Source organism: Spea bombifrons, chromosome 6, assembly GCF_027358695.1.
Source record: "Spea bombifrons isolate aSpeBom1 chromosome 6, aSpeBom1.2.pri, whole genome shotgun sequence".
Lineage (NCBI taxonomy): Eukaryota > Metazoa > Chordata > Amphibia > Anura > Pelobatidae > Spea > Spea bombifrons.
The window spans coordinates 38378223-38396871 of record NC_071092.1 but is presented as its reverse complement, the minus strand read 5'-3'; the positions used below and the strand labels follow the sequence as shown (position 1 = coordinate 38396871).

At 39.9% G+C, this 18649-nt stretch overlaps 1 protein-coding gene across 1 annotated transcript in view; it reads left to right on the top strand.

The window, feature by feature from the left end:
• The window catches only part of BRINP2 (BMP/retinoic acid inducible neural specific 2), an 80529-nt gene that overhangs the window by 5336 nt on the left and 56544 nt on the right, over positions 1-18649 (top strand). Inside the window, exons 2-3 of the mRNA XM_053468702.1 lie at positions 7202-7497; positions 14795-14979. Of these exons, the coding sequence (XP_053324677.1) occupies positions 7253-7497; positions 14795-14979 (430 nt within the window). The 5' untranslated portion in view covers positions 7202-7252. The remainder of the gene's footprint in view (positions 1-7201; positions 7498-14794; positions 14980-18649) is intronic.

Here is an 18649-nt window from a genome sequence, read left to right as displayed (position 1 = left end):
TCTAACACTATATGCTGACATACACACTCTCGCTAATGCCATACTGTAACATAAACAACTCCATACATGCTACCTCCACACTCTTATGCACACACACTGACTAACAATACACATATATAAAAATTCACACTATGGACACTTACACACTGAATCTGGCACTATAATACAGTAGACATTCTGACTCTGGCACTATACATATACACACATACACGCTGACTCTGACTCTACAGTATACACACACTCACACTCACATACACTACTACCCCTCTGGTCCTCTACGCTGCTGCCATTGTGAATCCGGCACACTATGCTTTCCTGCATATCGCTCCACTGGATCCATGATGGCAGCCCTGCAAACCGTGGGTGCCAGTAAGTGGTTTATAGTTGTCATGGTTTCCTGGTGCTAAGGGTGTGCTGAGCACTGTAACAGATCAATACCAGAATACTGTGATTTTCATATAAAAAATATATATATTTTACATTTTTAAAGTGTGTATGCTCATTAAAAATCCACCTCTTTCTTTAGAAAAGCAGTTGTGGGTTTGAAATCCTTGTCATCCAAGTATGTGTCTGCTGTTACAGACTGAGGCCAGCTCATCATCAATGACCAACTTAGTGTGTCATCAGAATCATCCTCTCATGCATTTGCCTTCTTTTTCCAACCCCCAACAAGTGAGGGGGCACTAGTAGTGCGTTACAGCTCTGGTGTTACAGCTTCTCCTAGAAGAAAAGTTGTATGGGGTTTCCCTTTAATGAGGTGCTACCCAAATGAAGGATTTATAAGGGATTATTGGATAGTAAAAAAAAAGAGATACTTTCATCGGTTACAACAGCAAACGATAAAAACTGTGCTTAGGTATATGTTGTGTGTATATATGAGACATGAATAAATGCATGCGTTTTATCACAGTGGCTCTTACATTGTATTTCATCTGCAGCTGTACATCATAGGTTATCATCTGATATTTGGCTGCAACACTGTTACTTGCTCTATTGTATGTAAGAACATGCTTGGTATTTGGTGATGAGGAGCACTAACTAATTTCATGCAGAAGCCACTCATTATTTGCTTTTCTGGCATCTGTAAAATGTAAAATATCTGCCCCTTATGTATGTTATACTCATATGCAACTAAGTATGTGACCTTGAACGATGACTGACTGTTTCACTTATCAGGTCATTCACCACTCCAAAAAGTGCAAAGGTAGGATGACCACATTGGCCATGTTTCCTAGGACATATATTGTATAGGTTTTGTGTATAGCTGACCAGCACAGGTAACTTGCAGTGGGTGAAATATTTACCTCATGGAAGGGAACCAATTACTACACACTGCAGGGCGCAACTTTATATCAATATGTGAAAAGTATATGTGTCCTGGAAAACATGGCAGATGTGGTCATCCTCCTCGATCGATACATGCTACAATGATCAGCTTGGAATTGCATGACCCCTTATATCTAATTTTAGGTGGAGTGAATTTGCTAACTGTATTGGGGGCATATGTCATATGCCCTTTAGTAATATGAGATTTAAACATCAATGCTGGGATTTAGCTGCACTCTGCAGCCTGCATACCCAATTGAGCCTGCACTGAGAGACGCAAACTGACCTCAGGCTGGTTGAGATGTATTATAAGCTGGAGATCATTTTTATATGACGTTCCTCCCTCCCTATTTACCAGCTTCAAATTTGAGTTTATTGGCAGAACACGATTGATGGATTCCTTTTTCTTTTTTTTTTGCTCCTGCAAACATTGATTTGGTCTAGATATTTAGGACATCAACTTTGGGCATATACTGTGACAGCTGCTATTAATTATTCTACATATTGCTTATGTATTGATCATTGTTTGTAAGATTTCTCTCTTTTTTTTATTGGGCTCTGACCAATGCTTTTTTTGTTGTTAATTTAGAATGTTTTCCATAGCGGGTGATAACCCTTTGAAGTCCCGAGGGACAGGGAAAGTGGTTCTTAATCGAATGCCTTTTAGAGAATTAAACCTTCTGAGAATATCACTTTACATTGGAAAGTATCGGTCATGCATCTCGACCTTTAAAGGTGCTGTTTCTCTTAGAAGAAATATTCTCTGGCATGTCCAGCAAATTAACTATCGTGGATCTCAATTTTTTAATCTGGAGGTTTTTAAGAAACCCTTTTCTGTTTCTAACATCCCGTGAGTACCTGCTTTATGCCACACGGCAATTTAGCATTCCCAGAAAAATTACCGTATTGGCTCGGATATAGGCCGCCCCCGTATATAGGCCGCACCCTAAAAGTTTGGTGCTTTTTTAAAGAAAAAGTTTTTTTCTTTAAAAAAGCACCAAAAAACATGCTGCCACTCTGCCCCCCCCCCCGAGATATGCTGCCACTGTCCTCCCTCCCTGAGATATGCTACCACTGTCCTCCCTCCCCGAGATATGCTACCACTGTCCTCCCTCCCCGAGATATGCTACCACTGTCCCCCCCCGACTTACCGGAGCAGACTCCCGGGTGTCTTGCAGGGCCGGCGGGGGACATCTACGCAATACAACTTCCGGTGCCGGCACTGGATGTGCCTGCACCGGAAGTTGTATACGCGTATTGCGCCGGCCCCGCAAGACACCCGGGAGTCTGCTCCGGTAAGTCCGGGGGGGGGGGTCCGCACGATGCGCTTAGACAACCTCCCGTGCCGGCACACCCCCCCGTGGGAAGTGCTGGCAGGGGAGGCTGTCTGAGCGTATCGGGGAGTAGGATGCAGGTCCCCTGCACCGTTGCGGGGGATCTGTATCCTAACCCCGCTGCCTGCCCGGCGCCCGGGACTGTATGTCCCGGGCGTCGGGCGCTAGACCCCGATTATAGGCCGCACCCCCACTTTAAAGACTTAAAGTGGGGGAAAAAAGTGCGGCCTATATTCGAGCCAATACGGTATAAATGAAGCAAAATTGTAAATGATTACAAAACTGGAGGGCTTTAAGCATTCCCTGGTATTTGGAATGATGTTTCTAAAGCCGCATTTAGTTGTAAAAGTGTTACATGTCGCAGAGTTGACTGAATGTGTAGGAACAGAACTGATGTTTTCTGTTACTTGTAGAGAACAATGAAGATTCTCCTTCACACGGGGACGCATTGTTACTCTTGTTGCCTTAAGCCATGGAGCTACATTGATTAGTTGATCCAACATCAGGAGGTCTTCTGGTGGCTGTGGTCATTTCACACTGCTAAACAGCATCCTGCAGTTTGGTGTGGTCTGCTCATTCTTCGTACAAAGCCCTTAGCTGTGTGATATTGAACTCCATAGCTACATAATAAGAGCCGATAATATCCTTCTACTAGTCCTTGGGGAACACTCGCAACAAATAAACAGTCACATCATTGTTTAGGGTCACTGCCCGTGTAATCTATTTTTTCCACAAAAGTACTATGTTTTATTGATTGTATGTAATGGGATAATTTACAAGTTTCATTCAGTCGATGTGATGATTTGTGTTTACTATTATTAGCAATTTTCCATATACTATTCATATATATTGATTGATAAAAAGTATATTTGTAACATTTTTCCATTAGGTGACCTGCCCTTTTAATTGTTTTTTTCTAAATGTTGTTCCCTTGACACGTGCTACTTTTTTATATGGTTTGTGTAGGTCGAGAATATGCTGTTCTCTATTTGAAGTAAGGTATCATGCCCAACTATGTACCATACTAAAAAAAAAAGATTCCAGAAACCAAAAAAAAACAAATTAATACCTATATTTGGAACAATCAGTAGTCAAATCTATTCCAAAAAGGACATAGTAATGTTAAACAAGCCAATAATTTTACCACGTTTTACCCAGGGACTCCGGGTAACACACACAGTTTCCCAGAGGCACTGGTAGGGTGACCACATCAGACACATATCGTTTTTACGTATTGCTGCCCAGCCCAGATAAAGTGCTGCCCTGCAGTATGGAGAATGTATAACTGACGAATTGGTTCTATACATCCCACATACTGCAGTCATTACCTGTGCTGGTCATCAGTATGAAAAACGTATATGTGTCCTGCAAAACATGGCCCATGTGGTCACCCTAGGCACTGGGTTAGTGTCTTTAATTTCAGCAACTGTTGGTAATACTAAATGTTCTTCCTCTTCTTTGTAATTGTAAGTATTACCAATAAAGAAAAGGGGATAAGGGAAGAGCTCTTTCCTCCGTCTAGAACGGGATTCACCATTTTCATAGAGTCTGCAGTTGGAGGTTCATAACAAAGAATAGTTTTTACAATCAAAGGGCTACGCGCATGTTCATATTCCACCCCCTCTAGAGTTTTTATCAAGATCATGCCTGTGGATAAAGCCAATGGCCAGATTGCACAAACAAAGATCTACATGCTTCACCTCATGAGGCCTGTTCTTGATAATAACTCCGGAGGAGACGAAATGCGTAGGTTAGCCTGCTACATTTTACTATTCTCATCATTTATAGACTGGATAGAGATCTATTGGCGTAAAACATTTTAGCTTTATGCCTTATTTAAAACTATTTGTGTGTGTTGGAGAGTACATCAAATATCATTTACATGTACACTAGTTTATGTGATACTTTATATTTCAGATGGGAACGTAAACGTATCCAGGAACAAATTGCATCAAGGGACTGGAGATTTAATTTATTTAAAATAAAATCTGGATTTCCGATCACCATTTTTGATTGCGCGAATTGAGCGATCTCATCCAAATTGCTGTGTGGTTTAGCTGCTCTTTATCGAAAGCTGATGTTTTGTCAATTTGAATGCGAATTCTTCTGAAATAACGCATCAGATAATATCTTTATGTGGACAATGAGTCCGGCTTGCTGAAAAATATAACATCTAGTGTCGAAAATCAAAAGAAACCCTTAAAACCTCTCCTTTTAAGAGATCACTTGCTGTATTTAATAATGAAATCCTTAGAGCTAAGCCATTAGTCCATAGATACTGCTTTGCAGCGAAATAAAATACGCATTCTTCATAGCCGCACATGCTTCATTCAAGTAGTTTTCAGTGTTAAACCTTTGTAATGTTATTGGTCTGTTTAATGTTGCGAAACAATGGAAATAATACAAAATGCACTCAATATTGATAAGTGGTTTTAAAAGTAATAACATCATTTTGTTTACCTAATATCTGTCTCTGAAAGTGTTGCACGCAAAGGTATATTGTTGATTTTTTTTTCCGTTTTTCCCCCCATTTCATTATTTTGCCTAATGTGATTGTCTAATTATGTTTCTTCTAGATAACCAGAGAAGTGCAATAATACAAAATGAGAGTACGGTACTTCATATATGAAATTATAGTCCATTAAGCTTTTTAACATCCTATACTTTCTGTTTGAAGTATATTTTCTCTTAATGGTGACACCTGTCAGATTTACAGTATTATAAATTCCGAGCAGTCGGCTTGTTAACTTAGCAAATTATTTTATTGTTTGGATGGTTTAATAAATTGTAAAATGAGAACACGGTTCTTACACAGAGAAATTAAAAGGAAAGACGGTGGGAGGCAAGTGGAAGGGGTAAATACTTAAGACCTCCATTCTTAATGTATTCCTTATCTATTATACCCTGATCATAATGTCAGGTTTACTACAGTGCTTATTATACTCCTGCACTTATTGTACCTCCTCTTAATTATACTGTAAACTATAAAATGCTAAGGATGTCTGTTAGAGCCAAAATACATATATATATAATAAATAATAAAAAGGGTAAATATATTTAAAGAGACAGTAGAGGCTTGATGTGGGGCAAGTGCAATAATTGACAGTGCACAGTGAACTGGGAAAGTGCACAGTCAATATAAATCAAAATAGGCTATCATAAATGATTAAATAGTTCCCGTGATTCAAGAATACAGGGACTGGCATGAAAGAGGTCCCATGGACAACCTCACATGTTTGTGAATCACACAAATCTAGATAGTAGAAATCGAGGCATAGATCTTGTTGATCCAGTGAGTAATCAGCATACCTTGGAACTTCTGGGCTCCGGCAACCCGGAGCCTACCCTGGCGGGACGCGGCCAGAACTGCCCACTGATGTTGGGGGCGTTCCCGCCGATGTCAGTGGGCGTTCCTGCTGACCATTGGGGGAAACACCCCTATTTCAAGGGGAAATGGGCGGGGAGTGGGGCGTGTCAGGACCCCGCTCTGGTGACCCGGAGGATTCAGATGTTGACCCGGAGAACTGGAGAGGCAGAGCTTCTCCTCGAGTCCTCTGGTCCAAATCCTGTCTGGTAATCCGTTTGGTAAACTGAAAACAGCACAAAAGGCAAATATAGTACAGTCTGTTAAATATCGTATGTAACACAATCACACCATAACATTCCATAGTATGCCAATTGTTATTAACACAGAAAAATAGAATTTTAAAGCAGATAAGAACCATTTGGCCCATCCAGTTTGCCAATGTGTCCTGATGTAAAGACTCAGACCCTAATCAGTCCTTGGTCTTTTATTTGTCTCAGGATAGCTTGATGCCTATCCAGTGTATGTGTAACCCTTACTGTACTAACCTCTACCACTTCTGCTGGGAGGCTTTTCCACTTATCTACCACCCTCCCAGTAAAAGAAAACTTCCTTTCATTGTCTCTTCATTTACCTCCTGTACATTTTTACAAACATTTACTACTTAACAGGATTTATCACATTTACTGTTACATCTTTCGTATCTGTATGTCATCCATTAGCTACAAAATAATTACCCACGTGGCATTATCTATTTTTTTTTTTGCAATGCTATTTGCACTATTTTTGGTTTATTTCCTTTACCCTCGTCTACTTATAGGGTTAAATGCCTGCCTAACATTTTACGTTTCTCAGCGGTATTAAGATTTAATGAACCCTAATAATACAGTGATGCATTTTCTCTTTTTTATTGTAGAGCACGGTAAGCAATTGAGTGAAAATTTTAATTTAAAGGTGACGGAATTTTCCTAAGAAAGCTAATTATATCAATAGATTGTTTGTTTGGAAACACTTTTCATTTGTACAAAATGTTTTTATTGTTTTTACTTTATTAATTAATTTTTTGCTGCTGTCATCAGAAGTTACTATGGTAACCACAGTTTTTTGTAACGAAAATTAATGGCGGACGTTTTAACTTCCCAAGAATTTGAATTGTAAGCAATTTATATATTTATGTTATGTTAACTGATTGTTATTCTTTTTCTAAATACATGCCTCCCTTTTTGTTTCCTGACAGGGAGAGAGGGTGTGAGGGAGAGAATGAAGCATCTTGCTGCGTTCGAGAAGCATGAGGTGGCACCCGTACACCCGCTCTGATTGGGCATGGCTGGTGCTGGCATGGTTGACTGGAATGCTGTACTTGGGACCTGCCACGGCAACAGTATCTAGGCAACATGGATCTGCCCCTTCACCCGGTCAGGCGTCATTGGACTGGTTGCTTAGTAACAGGGGACCCTTCCATGGAACCCAGCAGTATGTGGACTTTGCCGAGCGGTACCAGCAAGGGTATACCACGAGGTATAGAGTTCACAGGTGAGAAATCAAATGTTTTTTGGTGGTTTCATAGTGAAAATACAGGGACGACTATTGGCCACTGACTACTGTATTCAGGGTGCAATAGGTAGCCAAATACAGTACCCAGGGTAACAGAAATGTATGGTGAAAAAAGACACAAGTCCATCATTTCACTCTTGCTGTTGATCCAGAAGGCGGCAAATTACCCTCATTGTGCCTCAAAAAGGTGAAAATTTCCTTCTTGACTCCAAATGAAATGGCAAACTGATTTCTCACAGGATCAACAAGCCATAGCTAATCCCATCCTTATAACCATAACTATAATCCCTGTATGTTCTTTACTAAAATGTATTCTAGCCCACATTTAAAGGCATCTATCGAATTTGATGACACCACGTCTGTAGGTAGTAATTTCCACATCTTTATTCTTCTTACTATAAAGAACACTTTTCACTGGTTTAAGTGAAAATTATTTTCTCGAGGTCTGAGTGGATGGCCTCTTGTTCTTTGCACAGTCCTATTATCCTCTTTAGGCCCAGGTTTTTTATAGCCAAACCATATGTTTGTTAAAACCTTGATTCCCCTTTTCCAAATTTGACAAAGCCTCACAAAGTTTATTGCCCTATATTACATATTCATAATACTATTGGTGTAAGAGGTTTGTGATAGTGATTTTTAAAAATATTTTTACTTCTAGTGGAAGGGCTAAGGGGCACATGTTTTAGAGAAAAAAAAATCTTATTTTTATTTTTATATATATGTATATATATATATATATATATATATATATTATATTTTTGGAATGGGGAGAAACTATTTTTCTTCCCCTCCTCTTCATGATCTGACTGATCTCAATGTGATCAGCAAGCAGGCCTCTACAGCCCTGCTTTGCTGATTGCAATGTGTGCAATCAGCCAGCAGGGGAAGACCCCAGCAGGGTCCAGGAAGAGGATCCCAGCAGAAGTGTTTGATACAAAACCAGTGAGGAAATTAAAGCATGCATATGGCTATCCTGGATTTAAAACAAGACCAAGGACTGATTGAGGTTTGCATCTTTACCTCAGGAGAAATGGGCAGACCAGATTGACTGAATGGCTGCCATCAATTTTTATGTTTCTATATTTCCTTTAAACAAACAAAGTTGGTGTAACGGACTTACTTTGTGCTTAAATAAAATAGTACAGGATGGTCACCAACTGCTTGGAAACACACAGAAGTATTTAGACACACTCAGGACAACCAGATGGTCATTTGCATGTAGGGCTTTGAGTCCCCATTCAGAGGGATCCCTATGAGAGTTTTCCAGTCATTTGCAAGAGAGTCTGAACTGGATGGTGGAACTTTTTATATCCCCTTTTTAGTCTTGCCACACAATGGACATCTCAATCACCATGTCTCTTGTCTGCGCTCAGCACATGGATTACTATAATATGTCTCCGCAGCCATTTTACCTGACAAAAATGCTGTATCCTGCTAAGAAGAATACCCTGCTCTTAAGAAGAAGAACGTATGCAGCCAGTGCACTCTAGTCGGGAAGTCAGAAATTATTTGAGCTTAACCCTTAATAAAGGCTACCTTGCATCCTTATCCTCTATGCTTACGTGCAGAGGAAACAAAGAAGCTAGCGGCATAGCATGAATGCTTAAATGGGAGCTATGTGTCCACAATGTAATGGCGAAATAGCAGTATGGTTATTCTGTAAAGGGTAGGAAAGCAGTGCATGCAGTATTATTGTAGTCATAGGGCACACAGGAGGAGTTGTAACTGCAGATAAAGACTTATGAGCAGTGTGCAAAGACTAAAATTAGAAAAGCGGCAATGACAGCCACAAGAACTAGGATTAACAGAGCAGAGCATGCAAAACGACATCTCAGTGCACACAGGATTGGGATGACATGTTAATTCACACGGGGAGCTGATAGCCATACATCGGTGCACACAGGGAGCTGATAGCTACAGATCAGCACACTCAGAGATCTGAAAGCCATACATCAGTGCACACAGAGAGATGATGATCCGGATCAGTGCACACAGGGATCTGATAGTCACAGATTAGGGAACACGGCTCACTGATAGCTAGAATTCCCTTTAAAGAATGGAGTGATATTCACAGATAAGCACACAGGGGTTCTGATAGTGTCCAGTCAATGCCCTCCAACAGATCAGCACTTAGTGTATACAGGCATGTGATCATGTGATACTATTCAGTGCAAATACATGAGATCAGAGATCAGGGCGCTTACATTCACATTCAGAGCACACGTGATGGTGATGCCTAGATCAGTGCTCACAGGGAACTGATGGCTAGCCTGGTCAGCCAACACAGGGAAATGAAAGCTAGTTCATTCCGGGCTCACTGAGAGCTGATAAGTAGCTCAATCAGTGCACACTTGATTGGGTTTATTCCAAGACACATCATATACAAGACATACTGTGACATCAGCAGCATAACTAAGAATATAGAATGTATGCAGTCGATAACAGAAACAGCACACTCGAAACATCAAAAGCCACCACACATTTTACTATTCTTTACTATACTTTTCTATGATGTAACACAGCATCAACAATCTAGCATTAACTGACGCAAATGATGTAAAATCTGCACATATTAAAAAAAAAAAAAGTTTTGCAGCTGGACTGACACCTGGGGATCGATGGCTAGGTGGAATATCTTACAAACGATGTAAAAAGGAATGCTGGCATCAGTTAGGACTGGGAAGCATGGGGATTTGTTCTCCTCAAGAACGTCAATGATGTAGTAGTTTTTGAGCAAGTTAAGGATCAGCCTGTGACCGTCTTGGACAGTGACCTGTTCCCTGCCCAGGATCAGGCAGTTCCAGGCAAACAATAAAGCATCCTTAACACAAAACAATAGGCACTGTACTTCTTTAATGGCACCTTCCATGTGGGTTCCATACAAAATGAGTGATTGGAGAGAGTGTTTGGTTTACAGTGATCCCGGCACAGCCTGTGAAAAAGGGCACTGCGGGAGCAAACGTAGGGAAGTCTCCTCCAACACAATGCACTGTGGTCAGTGTGTGTATCTACACGGGCCTCTGGCTTTCATAAATGTCCTGCACACAGAGAGCCAACACAATCATCGCTATTGTGCACACTTTGAGCTAATAGTCACAGATTTCTGGTGGCCAGTGACTAGGTGTATTCACATGGTGAATATGAACAGCTAAGCATTAGCGGCTTTTCCATACAGGAACCTTCAAAAGAACATATAGGGATCTATGAGTCACAAAGTAATTGTCATGCAAAAGCTGTGTGCTAGAACACAGATGGATCTGAGGGTCAGATGCACACACAGGCCAGAGTCACACACCGGTGCACACAGGTTTTTAACAGCCAAGTGTCAAAGCAAGCAGAACCAGAACACTGGATCAGTGCACTCGGGGAACTGGCAGTCACTATACAGCGCGGAATAGGAGAAGGACAATGTGCTGCTTTTCTGCTTCATAAGTTTTATGGCAGGTACCGTCACATTGGAACGTTCAGCAAAAAAGTAATAAGGTGCCAACTGATCAGTGGGCAAGCTGAGCGTCTACTGCCATGAGCCGTGCCACACCTGTTGCTATAGTAGCCGGTGCCATGGAGAGTTAGAGGGCGGGTAGGGTTGTGTTGTGTTTCCACCTTTGTGTCTCAGGAGCTCTTGTGTCTATCCTGTGGGAACAATATGACGGTGGAGAAACAGGAAGAGGCGGCCTCTGGGGATGATCTGCAACTTCCACATATACAACAGTCAATAGAGAGACAAAAAAACAGAGTAGAAGGTAGTCATGGAAATAGGCATCCTGTAGCCAGATGATTTCTCTTTTTTTCAAGTATGTCCTGGAGGGCATATTCATTCACAATGGATCATTGGCCAGGAACTGAACCCAGATCCCCCGCAACACTGAACAATAAAAAGTTGATTATTATGAAGAACATATCAGAATTTGAACATTACAGGTAGACTAGACACAGTCTTGGTAATGCCTAGCCCTTGGGGTAATGTAGACTACAACTCTCAGGATCCTCAGCCACCATTTATAGTGAGATGATTAGTAAAATGGTTGGCAACCATTTGCCTTTGCTGGTGCTGTTGACTACAGTTCCTAGCATTCCTATAGTTTTTGGAGTTGTAGTCTATAGGATCTGTAGGTCAGTGGTTGTTCAAGAAAGAGAATGGACATGCAAGAGAAGGACTGTGAGAAGTTGTAGAAAAGCCCCTTAAATACCGGGATTTATAACCTTACCCATCCGGCTTTCCTTTAAATAGTGCCGATTCCTCGTTGTATGAAACTCCACTTACACCAGTAAAGCCTCATTCACATTTTATTTACAGCTATTTCTCCAAAATGAATGAATATACATATTTAATAAAAAAAAATTGCTAGTTTCTTTTGTTATGTGTTGAAACAATTTTCAAAATATATAAGCATGAAAAAATACACTTTTTTTCTGTGAAAAGGAAATGTGTAAAAAATGTTTAGGGCTTTTTTTTTTTGCTGGCTATTTTCATTCTCTATCATATTATAGGTTTCCATGGTGACATTAGCAGTAGCGATTTTGATGCCTTTAGGCTTTAAACTTTTATCAGAATAGCTGAAAAAACAGCTGGATTGTTATTATGGAATCTTTGCCTCTTACTTCGAGTCTTTTTAATAAGTAACAGAATGGAAGCTCACCTCATAAGACATGTTGTCCAGAGAAACTCTTTATGCCTGAATATTTTCTTTTTCTTCAAACCCAACTTTCCAGCAGCTTCAAAACATTCCCCCGAGTTTGAAGGTCATCTACTTAGCCACATTCTCCCCATATATAAATTAATTCCACAGCTAGGAGCCTCTAATATGCAATCAGGATGCCTATCTGGCACATTGGATCAGTGTGTCATACATAACGTATATCTTTTGACTATCGGTTGATGTCTCACCCTTTGATGTGGATTCTTTAAATGTGAGTTTTATCCTTCCATCCGTATGGGATTTTTACTGCATTTTGACACATTTAAGTGTGCGTTTTGTACAGATTTATGAAAGAACAGATACAAGAGTAAACTGAAGACCGTTCAAAGGAGGACAGGATAATGGCGCACGTTTTATATGTTACAACTTTGCAGGAAAGGCTTAAAATATCTTTGTATGTATCGTGTGGAATCAAAAAAAAGGGTGGGGGGATATATTAGACACTTTCAAATAAGTAAAGGGATTCTGAAACGCACAGAAGGAAAATGTAGTTCACAGAGATGGGAATGTTAGAACAAGAGGTCAAGTTCAGAAGCTGGCAAGGTGGAATACACAGGAGACACGTGACTCTTTGATTCACAGAAATAGTGGTGTATTTGTGGAGCAGCTGCCCAGCATAGGGGGTAAAAGTGCTTAAATGCATCCATGAAGGCCAGTGGGGACCAATTAGGGCTTCTCGTTCTTTCTCAGGCTGGATCTGGGCTTTAATTATATTGAATCATTGATCGGACTTGGTCTCACATACCGCTGTGTGAACCCAAGAGGTTTATTTATTAATCCACAATTTTGCAGGTAAGTCAAGGTGAGATTTCAATATTTCAACTCCTTGATATTACAGTGCATTATAAAACGCTAACCTAAGTGAGATCCTCTTGTGGGAAGGATTGAGCTGCCAATACATAATACATTGTTAATGTCGGGTGATTTGTTCAATGGCATATTGCTGATTTAGCGAAATTATACATGGACAGTTCAGCCTTTTTTTTGCAAGAGAAACTTGCTGGAGTTGGTCCTTCATAATGTGATGTGATGTTAGTTTAAACTCACAATTTAGTTTATAAATCCTTAAATATACAGGTTAAGCTAAGCAATGGTCGACCTATATTGAATTACAAGCGTAACAGGAGTATAAAATTGTTTTTCAATCCCGTTGGTACATCATCATGCCCTTGAATTGGGGAGAATAATTACTGGAAGAATAGGTAAATCTGTTGAGTTGCCCAAAGTGGCCAAGAACCTTTTTTTCTTTTTTTGATCTATACATTTTCTTGTAATTTTGCCCACTCAACATATGGATCTCTCTCTCTGCTGCACATATATATATGAAAACACTATTCAGATGTCAGAATCCCTTTAGAGAAACCAAGGGCACCCCATGAATTAGTTGGACAGTTCTGCAACATGGCAGTTGAAGAATGCCCGTGACAAGCAGCTATCTGAGAATGAAATCCTTTTTATCAATACTGCCTAGAGCTTTAAAGCAGATAGAGAAATTGGTTCTTACCTGCCAGGAAATGCTATGGTTTGCTACGAATTCTGCTAATTGATCTCACTATTGCTGGAACCTGTCATGACAATGACAGAGCTTTAAATTTCATTTCTGCCGCATGCTTTCGAAATTGCTAGCAAATGCATAGATTTTGATGTATGTACCTTTTTTTTTTCTTTATGCCCGGGTGCCGCCTTGCATACGTGGTTATTTCTTTATTAAAATGCGTTTGAAAGAAAATATGGAAAATGATGGATTTTCTATAATAAGAACAGTTCTCATAAGGAGCAGGAAATATGATGACATAGCTTTGAACTTGTAGTACTATAATATTTATGGAAGCACAAGCTTCCAGCCTGGGCTTCCATAGTCTTGGACAAAAGCCCTCCAATGGACACAGCAAGTGAAATACCCTTATGTCAATATGTCTAAGACTAAGATATCCATTTTCCATATAATGCTGATTCTTCTATAAAGGTAAGAATTAGGGGCAGTATGGAACAGCATATTTTTGAGCTCTGTACCAGTAGCATAACATGGAACTCCTCTTTGTCAATGTCAGTAGTTCAGTGTGTGTAAATGTAAATTATTGTCAACCGCAACAATAGTTTGCATTAATTTAATTTCCATGTGAATAAAAGCTCTTTCGTTTTAGTCCCAAACTGGGGATAATTTAAGGAACGGTCATACCATAGACTATGACTATGCACTCAGCAGAGCCACTTCTGCTCCATGCTGCTAGGGGTCACCTGACTTTTTTATGTTAAACCGTTTGCTTCAGAAATAACTACTACTTCTTAATGTTAGTCTATGGCACATAATAAAAAAAAACACCTGGATGGAAGTTAAACAAGCACATTTTCATATGAATCACGTGTATTTTACCCCTACTGACTTTTAATGAATATTAAATGCAGAAGTACAAAATAGAGTGCAATCAACTTGATATGTTCTATTGATTTCTATGGAGATTTTTCTTTTTGTAATTCTAGAGCAATCACATTGCCTTTATGTTTCCTCCTGTTTTGTGTTGGTAAATGTGGCACAATGTCTCACCGTGTGTTTTAATATATTTCTCCTTGGGCAGGGAGTTTGGTCGCTGGAAAGTAAAGAACATGGCCTTAGAGAGTAAAGAATTCCCCAACCTGACTCTGGCTCCAGAATTTGTCCGGAACATCCGTCAGTTGGGAAGGAGACCCTCTCTGACCCAGATCACAGAAACCCTGATTAAAAAATACGGCACACACCTCTTGATTTCTGCTGTCCTGGGAGGTGAGTCAGGAAAAGTAAATGTAGTAAATGTTTGTACAGAGTGATACTTCATATGATGACTACCACAAGTACACGAGAGGCACATTGCCCAAAATTGTGCTTGTGACATAATGATATATATAAATGAAAGTACCAGTCTTTTTTATGTTGCAAATGTAATACCCCATCTTTAGGTGTGTTTTTTGGAGGGGAGCATAAGCCTGACGTATATTTATACGTGAGATCAGAGGTGTATTCTGGTATTGGCCAACAGCAGCCCCTCGGCCACCAACAAAGGGAAGATCACAGAGATGGGAGATTGGGTTTCCGGCTGAGCCATTACTCAGTTGGCCAATTACAATGGAGAGCTTCGATCTCCTCATTCACCCCAGTTACACTGTGAGACCTGTGCATAAATGGCACAGACTCCGTTGCCTGCTCATCCTATGCGCTGCGTGTCCTGGATAGGCGGTGTGCTGGGATATGATATCCTATCCCAGTGCTCAGCAGTAAGGATCTTGGTCGCAGAGGGGATGGCTGGGGGGCATTGCCCAAGGGCTAGTCCTGCAACAACGCCAGAAACTAAACAGAAAGCGGAAAACAACAAAATCCAGATCTCCTTGCTTTCCTGCGCCCCCACCAGGGATACCAGTCCTTAAACTCTCCCTACACAGTGGCAGAAGCATCCTAACAGATACACAATTTATATAAAATTGATAGACCAATCTACTGATCCTGCTTAACCAATTTTGGGAATGCACCAAGATGAACAGTTTTAACAGTCATTATTTTCATGTGGCAATTATAAGACATACTCTAGATTGTAAGCTCATTTGAGCAGGGCCCTCCTCACCTGTTGTTTTTGTAAGTTATATACCACTTGTCTTGTCATGCCAAGCCTACCCATTGTACAGCGCTGCTATATAAAACCATAAATAATAATAATAATACTTTCTAAGGCTGGTCTCAGGCTATGGACAGTTGCTCGTCATTTGGTAATGCAAATCAGCGCACGCTGGGCTTTTCTCTTTGCTGTAATCTGAACTAATGTTTGCTCACCATGGAGTATGTGGGAAGTCTCCGATGGAAGTACATCTGGAACTCCTACACCCTAAAGAGACAATAAACGCATAAGTATACATTAGCACAACATAGAACTTCATAGCCTTTTATACTCAGTCATTAATTTCTAAACAGGATTCCAATTTTCCCCCTTGTTTCGAAAGATTAACCACTTGTGCACGTTTTTATTGTTAGCTTCCTTTTGCCTCTCACAGGGTTCCTGATAGCCTCATATTAGATATTTAATTTCTCTTATTACAGTTTTTATGGCTTACATTCATAACCAAAGCTGTAACATTTTATGGAGTTTGTTAACAAAAGGAATGTATCACTGATGATGGAAAAAAAAGTATATTTTGAGTGTTATTGAGCTCTAGCAGTGTTTCTCTTTCATGGGACGCTAGGATTTCTTGGAGCCAGGACTGGCCAAATTAGCAGAAATATAGCAGCCCAAAACACACTGTGCACAAACCAATCATGATTAAAATCTAGTGATTTTTTTTTAATGAATGATTGAAATCAAAATGTGAAAATAGAACATTTAATTAATATTGGCATTTAGTTATTTCTCGGTTGCATAGAAAATTCAATTAATTAGCTGCTCGGATTATCTGTAGATGCTGATTTGTCCTCTCAGAAAGCTTTTCTTGTAATAAAGTCCAGATCTCAATCCAGATGGAGAGAAATCCATGAGGCATGGCCCTGTACTGTAAACTAGTTTGAAAACCACTGCTGTGGTATGTAAAAGACGTGTACGGTACGGCACTATGCTACATGATTCAGGATCAGCCTTATAGAACTGTATTAAGGTAAGCCTTTCACAATCTTATCTCCTTCCTTTGATATCAAATTCAGCCTGGACAAAATGACATTGGTGGTTATTCGGAAAGTTTACAGGGGTTTGTGTTTCAGCACCTCGGCTTCACTATACATTATGAAGGCCCAGTGAGCTTCTGCTGCAGAGCAGACCCTGTATAATGTATCTAAATCAGCAAGATTTCTCCAAAATCTCCTCACCCATTGAATTATACATTACACAGGGCCAGCTCAGCCCTTCATGCTGGAGGAACTTGCCAGTGTTGGATCTTCAGAATGAATAGTGAAGTGACAGAGTTAACACAACTCTCCCCTGCCAACTCTCCCTTTTGTGAATAAACACTTTGTGTTTATTCCATTCTAGTGTCCTACACAGCCCCACCAATGGCCCTACCTGGGAACTCTCAAGGTTTGTCCTTAAGTCTCAGCATTTTCCTAGAGTCTAGAACAGACTCTATGTGTTTTCACACTGCTAGGATCACATATAAGACTCCCAACTATTCCTTTAGCTACCAGTATGTTATGATTGATATCCCTGGTCAAGGTTTCTTTGAGCACTGGTACTAGAGCCATGTGGTTAACACATTGGTGAGTCATTGCATAGAATCTTTAAAAGGTAATATTTCAAGTCACAGGGTCCGTTTATTAAGAAAGTACCCAGGTATGCCAATAATGAATATATATGAAAGTACTTTGCAAGTTCTTTAATACATATCATATACCTGTAGGAAGTCCTTTATGGTCCTGTTTTCATGCCACTCTTGGCTGGTTGAGCCAGGCAATTGATGGGTGGAAAATGCTTCCATTGAAATCAGTGATGCTTTCTGTGCATGTAAGTGGGGTGGTCTCTTTAGACCACCTGGAACTCCCATGTGAGCCAGCCCTGGAGTTTTGGCAAGAAGATGTCTTCTGCTGAACATACCTTCAGTGAGCCTTAGATCTGAAATGAAAGGCAAATACTTTTCCTAACATTTTTATTAGATGAAAATGTCTCATTTGGACAGTGGAAATATCCACATTAGTTTAGACAATGATTCCAACATCATAGAGTAAAAACATGGCGGCAGTCCATTTAAAATATATGTTTTAACATTTATTTTTTTCTTTTCATTCTAAGCTGAAAAACCGCTAGGGAATGAAACGGCTGCTTGTGTTGCTTTTCAAAGTATTAAACTAACCTTTTATGTGAGTTTGGATAAATAACAGCTCCAAATATTATTCTCTGGTTCTTCTGGGTATTATTTGTATACGCATGTATTTATATAGCACATGTTTTGTATTGTTAACTTAATATTTTGCAGGGATGCAGCTTGTTTTCTTGACATTTTTGTTTATTGAAGTGAATGCTTATTATCAATATGCTTGTTCGAGTTCAGTATTTTCCATTGTGGATCCATGACAGGTTACACAATTATAAAAAAGAATGCAGTTGTGTACCAAATAATGGAATTTTGTAGATTGTAAAGATAATATAAAAAAATCAGATTTAAAAAATAAATAAAAATTCAGCATTAAAAATATTCAAATGAATCCGGCAGCCAGGCTCAGTGTTACCTGCGCAAACCCAATGAACGATTTTCTCTGATAGGAAAATCTGTGGCTCTGTATCTAAAATAAATCTCAGTATAAAATCGGTGGCTGAACAATCACGTTGTACAGGTCAGGCTATTAAATGTGTTTTTATGTTTAGTTTCTTGCCACAGGGACCACATTTCAAGAAAGAACAGGGTTTTCTCACAAGAAAGAGCTTTTAGCCTTTCCATAACCACAATTTATTGCGATATTTGCCTTTAAACCTGATCGATGGTAGGAG